The 10,379-nt window shown below is 44.0% G+C and overlaps 1 protein-coding gene across 1 annotated transcript; it reads left to right on the top strand.

Annotated features, from left to right (window-relative positions):
- Window positions 1-393: 393 nt before the first annotated feature.
- On the top strand, window positions 394-2,990 carry LOC115110646 (serotonin N-acetyltransferase-like). The gene is made up of 4 exons (XM_029636470.2): window positions 394-479; window positions 905-1,191; window positions 1,496-1,650; window positions 1,829-2,990. Exons 2-4 carry the CDS (start codon window positions 1,041-1,043, stop codon window positions 2,243-2,245), a joined length of 723 nt encoding a protein of 240 aa, XP_029492330.1. The 5' UTR covers window positions 394-479; window positions 905-1,040; the 3' UTR covers window positions 2,246-2,990.
- Window positions 2,991-10,379: the final 7,389 nt, after the last annotated feature.

Genomic DNA, 10,379 nt, shown 5'->3' with positions numbered 1-10,379 from the left:
GTTCTGCTTGTAGGACCAGACTAATCTTATCTTTATGATAGCAGTGTTCCAATGTCAGTACTGCTGATAGCTTCTCTCCCTCTAACCATGGATACCCATTCTAAATATCCACCTGTTGAGAGAGTAACCACTAAATAATATCATTTGTAGGCCTATACTGAGCAGACCGGTATAGAGAACTTGGCTGGAGCAAGAGTTGACCACAATTACCCCATGCCTACTATATCTCCCAAATATACAGGAGAATATCCACTTTGCCATGTGTCAGTCAAACTCAAGGGATGACGATAGAAGCTAATACGCCGAGTTGTGGAAACAACTTCTATAATCTGTCACGTGACATAGTAATAGCCACTGGCTTTATAATGAAGAGGTGGACGTCTTTCAGGGCACGCAAGAGAGAGAGGAGGGAGGAGAAAGAGAGGGTGAGATAAGACAATAAGGCAGGTAGAGAGAGTGTTCGGGTGAGATTGCATCAGGTAAGTAAAGCAACGTTATTTTCAGTTACAGTGCTCTTGTTGGTTACCATATAAATTCAGAGTATCTGCATATGAGTATCTGCATATCATGGCAAACAAATATCGAATGGCAGAGGAAAAAACATATTGTAAATTCATTACATTCAGTGTGTTAATTCTCTATTTTGTGGTACATTAATTCTCTAGGCAAGTAATAAACAGGTTGTCACAACACTGCCATTTGTGCGTAAAGCAGCAGACCTCAGGTCGCTTAATTTCTGGTTCTAGTTAATTGCTCTCCACTCTCCATCGCTTCAAATGCTATTATTTCGTTCATGAGCACCGACGTCGTACTATTCATATTCTAAATGGTCAAATGACTCACATGTACATGGACCACATCCTATAAATACGGATTCTACTCCCTCTTGGTCATCTGTGCACAGGCTGTCCCAACAAGAGGAGGAAACTGAAGATTAGCCTTCGTGTAACAGCCAATAGAGAAGACTTGTGCAAACAAACAACAATAGAAGGAACAGAAGAATATCGAAGTAATCCAACCGGAGTTATAAAAGTTGTAAAATGTCTCTAGTGGGCGCCTTGCCTTTCCTGAAACCGCGCCTATCCCCTTCTGTTTCTCCTGGGCGCCAAAGAAGACACACATTGCCAGCAAGCGAGTTCCGACCGCTCAACACGCAAGATGCCATCAGCGTGTTCGAAATCGAGAAAGAGGGTAAGTTGTCCATAAATTCAGTTATAAATGTTTGTATGTATTATGTGTTATGAATTAATGGCACGAATATACAATGTATGAGCGTTATCAGGGGTACTCAAATCGCGCGTAAAACTCGTGCCAACAGCCTCTCCTTGGGCTTTACGCACGTTGACTGGGCGCGCCAGTCTGTCTCTTCCTTTCCATAACACTTTGTATTAATCCCTTGTTATAGGTTTAATGCACTGATACGGATCCGCCTTGGCACTCTTAAATACAGTGAGTTCAAGGATGATGAAAACGTGTCTCTCTTTTCCTCCGCCAGCCTTTATATCTGTGTCAGGAGACTGCCCGCTCCACCTTGATGAGGTGCGTCATTTCCTCACGCTGTGTCCAGAGCTGTCCATGGGCTGGTTTGAGGAGGGGAGACTAGTAGCCTTCATCATTGGGTCCCAATGGGACCAGGACAGACTCACCCTAGTAAGAAACTTCTATGATGTTATATACTATTGATTCATAGGTCATTTACTCTATATCTTACTGTGTTTTTATTAGCTCACTGATATTATTTCTCAATCAGGTGCTCAGTATTACATCACCATACATATTCTTGAATGAACTCTACTTGAGCTACATTTGCATTTTTCCTTTGCTGCAGGACGCCCTAACTCTTCACAAGCCCAAAGGTTCCACAGTTCATATCCATGTGCTGGCGGTCCACCGGACCTTCCGGCAGCAGGGCAAGGGCCCTATCCTGATGTGGCGCTACCTGCAGTACCTACGCTGCCTGCCCTATGTGCGCCGTGCAGTGCTCATGTGCGAGGACTTCCTGGTTCCCTTCTACCAGAAGTCTGGCTTCAAGGTGCAGGGCCGCTGTTCCATCACGGTGGCATCACTGACCTTCACAGAGATGCAGTATCCTGTGAGGGGCCATGCCCTGATGCGGCGCAACAGTGAAGCTATTGGTTTTCCTCAGACTGTGTTATTATTGGAGGAACCGATTCAGAGGAGTAAGTCTGCATTGTTATTGGAGGAACAGACTCAGAGGACTGAGCCTGAGTCTGCTGATGTGTAAATCTTTTTTTACTCAGTTATATATTAGATTCCTGTTGTACATATCAACTATGATGTAAAATAAAGTGATGTAAACATTTACATTTATATCTAAGATGGTAGTCTAAAGTGCACACCATACATGCATGACCAATGCAGGGAGTCTTTAAGCTTTATTACAATGTTTTAATTTCAGATACCTAACGTAATTTAATATGTGAATATTTCAATGTTAACTAGCTACATGCTAATGAATGTTAGAACAAATATTGTGTGACTTCTGTGTGAGATTATATTTTTACTGCAAATGTTACCGTTTTATTTATTGTAAGTTTTGTCTGAAGGTTTGGGTTGCAAGCCCCCTCCTCTCTGACGGTATATGGACTGACGTCACTGACTACCAGGCTTTAGCAGCTCAACCGTGCCTCTTTATCTCTATTAGTGGGCATTAGGTATACTGTAAACGTCTGAGGATTTACAAGAGGATCCTTTCATTGGACTGCCAGTAGATCTAGTGACTTAACAAGCCCATTTTCACACAATGACAAAAGTAGGCTACATCCACACCAATTTGGATTAATCTGTTACTGAAACTGTTTGTCTATTAATTTCCCTTTGGGTCATATGTGCAGAGCGTTAATCAAACCATGTAATATATTTTCTTACTCTACCAGAACCTGTCTTACCCTTGAAACCAATCATATCTTTAATAAATATGTTTTTGTACTGTTTTTGTTATTAAAAAATATAATAAAGATGATAATGTATTAACGTTCTGAGCATGTTCAATTTGCATGACTTCAGTATAATAATTAAATTTACTGTTGATTCATTTAACTATATTTATTCATAAGAATGTACAACATCATATGCATACTTTGGCTGTGTTTACACATGCAGCCCAATTCTGATCTTTTGCAAAATTATTGGTCCAATAAGTGGGAAAAGATCCGAATTGGGCTACCTGTGTAAACGCAGCCTACCATTTTTCACGACCCAGAACTAAAGCTTGCGTGAACATGGCCAGCTACTGGACAGCAAAGACGACTGGACAGCAGCTTTCAATCTATAGCTAGAGGACTCCTGATATCTCCAGGCGACTTCAACCTACTTACGTCTACCTTCGGTTAATTTCTTTCCACCTCTTTCTTCCCCTCCTTGCCTCTTCTGGCTTCACCCTTTCCCGGACCCCTCCCACTCACAAGGCAGGCAATACGCTTGACCTAATCCTTACTAGAGGCTGTTCGCCTACTAATCTCACTGCAACCCCCCTCCAGGTCTCAGATCATTATTTTGTTTCCTTTTCCTCTGACTCAGCCCCTACCCAAATGGTCATGTGCCGTCTCAATCTTCGCTCTCTCTCTTCCACTACTCTATCCTCATCTATCCTATCATCTCTCCCTTCTGCTAAATCTTTCTCCCTCCTGTCTCCTGATTCTGCCTCTTCAACCCTAGTTTCCTCCCTTTCCGTATCTTATGACTCGTACTGTCTACTTTCCTCCCGGCCGGCTCAGCCCTCCCCTCCAGTTCCATTGCTGAGAAAATCATTGCGATCATACAGAACAGGGCGAAAATCGAGGAAAGCTAAACTTCTGGAGGACCAATCCTCCTTTCATTCCCTCCTCTCTACATTTTGCTCCTCTGTATCCGCTGCGAAAGTCACTTTCTATCACTTCAAATTTCAAGCTTCTTCCTCTAACCCTAGGAAACTCTTTTTCACCTTCTCCTTCCTCCTTAATCCTCCACCCCTTCCTCATCCCTCTCTGCAGATTACTTTGTCAACCACTTTGAAAATAAGGTTGATGACATCAGCTCCTCATTCACTCAGCCTATTGAGTCTATTGGTCTCACTGACACAGAACAACTATGCTACGCATTGACCTCTTTCTCCCCTCTATCTCCAGATAAAATCCTGAGACTAGTGGGGTCCTGAGACTAGTGGGGTCCGGCCACCCGACAACCTGCCCGATCATCCCCCCTTCTCCTGACCATCTCTGTGGAGACCTTCTCACTTCCCTCATCAACTCATCCCTGACCACTGACTGCCTCCCCTCTGACTTAAAAATGTCCGGAGTCTCTCCCCTCCTCAAGAAACCAACACTTGACCACTCTGACATCAAAAACTATAGACTGGTATCCCTTCTTTATTTTCTTTCCAATACAATTTAGCATGCTGTCTCTGACCAACTCTATCGCTAGCTCTCTCAGAATGTCAGTCAGGCTTCAAGACAGGTCCCTCAATTGAGACTGCTCTCTTCTGTATCAGTGAGGCTCTCCTCACTGCCAAAGCTGACTCTCTCTCCTCTGTTCTCATCCTCCTCCTAGATCTGTCCACTGCCTTTAACACAGTGAAGCATCAGATCCTCCTCTCCACCATCTCAGGGCTGGGCGTCTTAGGCTCTGCACACTCTTAGATTGCATCCTACCTGACAAGCCGCTCCTACCAGGTGACATGGAGAGAATCTCTGTCTGCACTACATACTCTCACTACTGGTGTCCCCCTGGGCTCGGTTCCAGGCCCTCTCCTTTTCTCTCTATACACCAAGCCACTCGGCTCCGTCATATTCTGACATGATCTCTCATATCATTGTTATGCGGATGACACTCAACTACTTTTCTCCTTCCCCCTTCTGACACCCAGGTGGCGACACGCATCTTTGCATGCCTGGCAGATATCTCAGCTTGGATGTCGGCCCACCACCTCAAGCTAAACCTTGACAAGACGAAGCTGCTCTTCCTCCCAAGGAAGGCATGCCCACTCCAAGACATCTCCATCATGGTTGACAACTCTACGGTGTCCCCCTCCCATAGTGCAAAGAACCTTGGTGTGACCCTGGACAACACCCTGTCGTTCTCTGCAAACATCAAATAAGTGACCCGCTCCTGCAGATTCATGCTCTACAACATCCATCGAGTATGACCCTACCACACACAGGAAGCAGCGCAGGTCCTAATCCATTCACTTGTCATCTCCCGTCTGGACTACTGCAACTCACTGTTGGCTGGGCTCCCCACTTGTGCCATCAAACCCCTGCATCAAACCCCTGCAACTTATCCAGAATGCCACAGCCGTGCTTCTACACCTGCATTGCTTGCTGTTTGGGGTTTTAGGCTGGGTTTCTGTACAGCACTTTGAGATATCAGCTGATGTACGAAGGGCTATATAAATAAATTTGATTTGATTTGATTTGCCTGTGTTCAACCTTCCCAAGTTCTCCCATGTCACCCCGCTTCTCGGCAGGCTCCACTGGCTTCCAGTCAAAGCTCGTATCCACTACAAGACCATGGTGCTTACCTACAGAGCAGCAAGAGGAACTGCTTCTCCCTACCTTCAGACTATGCTCAAACCCTACACCCCAACCCGAGTGCTCTGTTCTTCCACCTCTGTGGTTGTCCCACCTAGCTATTTTAAGATGAATGCACTAACTGTATGTCGCTCTGGAAAAGAGTGTCTGCTAAATTACAAAAATGTAAATGTAAAGTGCAGGGGCTAACTTTTGACTCAAATTGAAAGTTACAGATTGTCATAATTCCTGACTGTGCATTTTGGTGAGGGTGAAATAGTAATATTTTGGAATTGAGTGGAAATAAAGCACTGACTGCCATATATTAGTGTTGTCTTTTTACATTAAGTGTATTATTACACCTGCTTAAATTGATCATTTATTTATTGGAGAGAAGGCAAAGCCTTCCAGAGTACATTTTCCCCAATTAAGGCATACTGTCACCCTGTCAGTCTTCTTCCACAGACCTGCCAGGTGAACAACTGAACCCACACGGAAGGGTAAATCTGGCACAAGGAAATAAACTCCCCTCACTCATTTATTTAGAACCAGATCTACAAATTAAGCTCAATTATACCATGATCCGATTTTTCATCCTAAAATTTTATCATGACAAATTCTTTAAATCCCATCTACAAAGGGGAGACAACCACCACCATACATGTCCTTAATATTTCAAATTCATTTAATCTAGGAAATGCTCCAATGTGTGCAAAAGTTGAAAACATTTATTTGCTGTTTTATGTGGCATCTAAAAGAGGTCACCGACATCGAAACAAAATAAAAAATAAATGATCCTATACAATACCAGGAACATCAGCAAAAAGACAGGGAGAGATGCTAAAAAAAAGGGGGAAATCTGAAAAAGCGAAAACAAAGAAGCAAGGAAAGACCATGGAAATGCAACCAACAGAATAGCAGATGTTAAACAACAGTTGAAATTGGAGACCTACCCATCAGGGAACACGCCAGTCACCAGATGACTTGCAGCCAGAGGGCAAAATACATGCCCCTAACTTACCTGCCCCTGATGCACACCCTGATGTCTGCAACAGGGAGAAGTCGAATACTTGCTGGAAGGAAAAAGGTTGGAAGAGGTCGCTCAAAAACATTGGGCTCTTTGTATGACAAATGTCAAACTTGATAAAGCTTCACTGAAAACTGAGAAATACAACAAAAAAAAAAAAGTATAAGTATAATCAGATGAAAATGGAGACAATATTCCAAATTCAAAACCGCAAATGAAGGGAACTCTGAATAACTTGAGGATTTTGTTTCAAAATGCCATTATTGCAGAGTTTAAGCAAAAGTACCAAAGCATGTGCAGTGCCGAGGACAAACAAGTGGCTTCAAAAATGCTTAGAAGCAACATCCTGAAAAAGGATGGCCACGGAAAAGCTGCAAACAGTGAATTTGGATTGTCAGCAAAAGCAACGAGGGCAAATTAGAACAGCCACAAGAGAAAAATCACTCGATTCTATGAACAGTAGAAGCAACAAGGACAGAGGATACAAGGAACCAGCAGAAGCTCTTAAATGGCACAATTCAGAACCGTCAGAATTTTAAGAGGGACTATTCAGAGATTAAAATGTCCTAGGAATTCTGCAAAATACTTCCTTTTTGGGTTGTCAAGGAAACAGTCCATGATAAGGACACATCTCTGCAAAACCCACACCAACCTTTAGTTCATGGTGGAAAAACTACAATAGTGATCAGCTGTAGCTTGAGTCTTTGTGCAGTGAGAACCTGAAGAGTGCATGTACAGAGTGCTCCCTTTGCCAACCAAATAAAATATCTGCCTTTAATGCTGGTGAAAAGACATGGTTTGAGTGGAAAACAAAGATAGGAAAAAAAAAAAAAAGTCCCTGTACATTTGTCAGTAAAAGAAAAGGTGGCACACTGCACTCTACTGGATAACTTCTTCAAAGGATTGACAAAAGTTGGGGAAACAAGTGTACATTTTTTTTATTTCTTTGACCTTTATTTAACCAGGCAAGTCAGTTAAGAACAAATTCTTATTTTTAATGACGGCCTAGGAACAGCGGGTTAACTGCCTGTTCAGGGGCAGAACGACAGATTTGTACCTTGTCAGCTCGGGGGTTTGAACTTTCAACCTTCCGGTTACTAGTCCAACGCTCTAACCACTAGGCTACCCTGCCGCCCCAATGTGTGGGTGTTTACTGTAGTGTCTGTTGTTGACACCAATCCTCAGAGATTAAAAAAAAACTGCAGAAAGAGGCGATCGTGCATATAGACTTTGCAGAGAATTACCTGTGTAAATTCAATGAAATCCAGGCATTTCACTTTGGTGATGCTGCTTTACTTTGCTCACTGAGCTCTATGTGAATGACCCCTCTGCAATCTGGGCCCATCTCTCAAAAACACTGGCCTACTTCGTTGAGCGTGGCCCATCAGTTCCTTTGTTTAACAGTGTGATGTCATCTCCACCTCACCTATATGATGTAATTGAGTAGAATTTGTTTACCATCTGAGCTGACACAAACAGTGTATTTCTCTTGAACAACAACCCAGTAAGGCAACTAACATCAAGGCGGTGGCCCGTTCCTGTAGGTTCATGCTCTACAACATCCGCAGAGTACGACCCTGCCTCACACAGGAAGCGGCGCAGGTCCTAATCCAGGCACTCGTCATCTCCCGTCTGGATTACTGCAACTCGCTGTTGGCTGGGCTCCCTGCCTGTGCCATTAAACCCCTACAACTCATCCAGAACGCCGCAGCCCGTCTGGTGTTCAACCTTCCCAAGTTCTCTCACGTCACCCCGCTCCTCCGCTCTCTCCACTGGCTTCCAGTTGAAGCTCGCATCCGCTACAAGACCATGGTGCTTGCCTACGGAGCTGTGAGGGGAACGGCACCTCAGTACCTCCAGGCTCTGATCAGGCCCTACACCCAAACAAGGGCACTGCGTTCATCCACCTCTGGCCTGCTCGCCTCCCTACCACTGAGGAAGTACAGTTCCCGCTCAGCCCAGTCAAAACTGTTCGCTGCTCTGGCCCCCCAATGGTGGAACAAACTCCCTCACGACGCCAGGACAGCGGAGTCAATCACCACCTTCCGGAGACACCTGAAACCCCACCTCTTTAAGGAATACCTAGGATAGGATAAAGTAATCCCTCTCACCCCCCTTAAAAGATTTAGATGCACTACTGTTCCACTGGATGTCATAAAGTGAATGCACCAATTTGTAAGTCGCTCTGGATAAGAGCGTCTGCTAAATGACTTAAATGTAAATGTAAATGTCAACAAAGCCATGTAAACACTGCTATGGTGTGTTTGAACTAATTCTAGCCACAGATCACCTAATTCCATCCTTTTGGTTAGAAATGTGTGCATTTCCCCTTGCTGCTCTGGATGTAATAGTGTTGGGATATTTTCTAGCCGTTAGTGAGGAGTGCTGCTGTATGATGTGTTTGCTGAGGTCACAGCAATGAAAGAAGGTCGACTCCCCCAGCCATCAGAGTTAGAAGCGTGAGCGGCACTAAATTGTATTCAATGAAAGACAGGTGTCAGTGACGCCTATTCATCCCAACAGTGGAAACAGAGTGGTGCAAATGCTTCCTCTTGTGTGCAGTGGACACAGGATCAGTGCCAAAGACCGTGGTATGGCATTATGGCAATAATCACACAGTAATACAAAAGGGCCTGCAATTACTTTCGTCATTCATTATGCTTTGTTTACAATGACTGAAAACAACTTACTGTCACACCCTGATCTGTTTCACCTGTCTTTATGCTTGTCTCCACCTCCTCAATGGTTCACACCATTGGGCTGTCGATTATTGTTCCAATGTCCGTTGGTCGTGTGAGTACCTGTGCTGTGTTTTGGCTTTCGCTCCGCTTGTATTGCACAGATGATTTACGGGTCCCGTCCCGGTGTATTTATTCAAGGTACTCCTCGCTCTTTTGTTTTGGTTTCTACCCTGTGTTTTGTATGTGTGTTTGTATATGTGTTTGTTTGGTCTTCGTCCCCGTGCCTTTACATGGCACTCTGTAATTTGGGTCAATCAAAAACCCTATTACGCATTCCTACGACTGTCTCCCGATCCCTTTATTCCATCTTGACACTGCCTGCCATTCTGTACGTTTCGGACTCTGCTCTGGATTACTGACCTCTGCTTGACCTGTCGTTTGCCTGCCCCGTTTTTGTAATAAACTTTTGTTACTTCGAACTGTCTGCATCTGGGTCTTCTCCTGAGTCGTGATACTTACTGTACATTCATTGAGGTGGACGGACGATTCCATGCCACACCATCTTCCGTACTACTAGTGAATGAGTGAGTTGTCGTCATAATGTACACCATAATTTGTGTCGTTTCAGTCATGACAGTTATTCAGACAGCATGGACAAACCAACAAAGTGGTCCCTTAGACCTTTGACTGCTGTTTAAAAGAACAGTATTACAATGATCAATGTGCCAACCAGGGCATTCAAGTTGTTGCTGGATGGATTTTTCTCAATTTTGGAATTTAGGGATCATCTACCACAGCATGGAACCACAGTAAGTCATTTCACCAACCAGTGCAAAATACAATGTAACATTTGGACCTAATGGAAAAATTCACCATTGTCAAATGCATTCTTCTCATAGCTAGGCTGTGTTTTGTAATCGCTCTGTTTTTAATCCCTATATCATTTTAACCAGTTATGGCACCAGGTCACTAATTTTACAACCTCATTTTAAGACTCCACTTACAGGAGGGGGCCACTTCCTCCCCCAGGCAGGCTCATGTCCAGTAATCCCATAAAGCCCTGTCTGTAACCAACTAATCTGTTTACTAAACATCCCATCAGAGGGGACTCTCACCAGTCCCCACAACACCTTTCACCTCTCACCAGGACAAGGGGAGGGACAT

The sequence above is a fragment of the Oncorhynchus nerka genome, linkage group LG26 (genome assembly GCF_034236695.1).
Source record: "Oncorhynchus nerka isolate Pitt River linkage group LG26, Oner_Uvic_2.0, whole genome shotgun sequence".
NCBI classification, from domain to species: domain Eukaryota; kingdom Metazoa; phylum Chordata; class Actinopteri; order Salmoniformes; family Salmonidae; genus Oncorhynchus; species Oncorhynchus nerka.
Note: the sequence above shows the minus strand (reverse complement) of the source record. Positions and strands in the feature narration are given on the sequence as shown.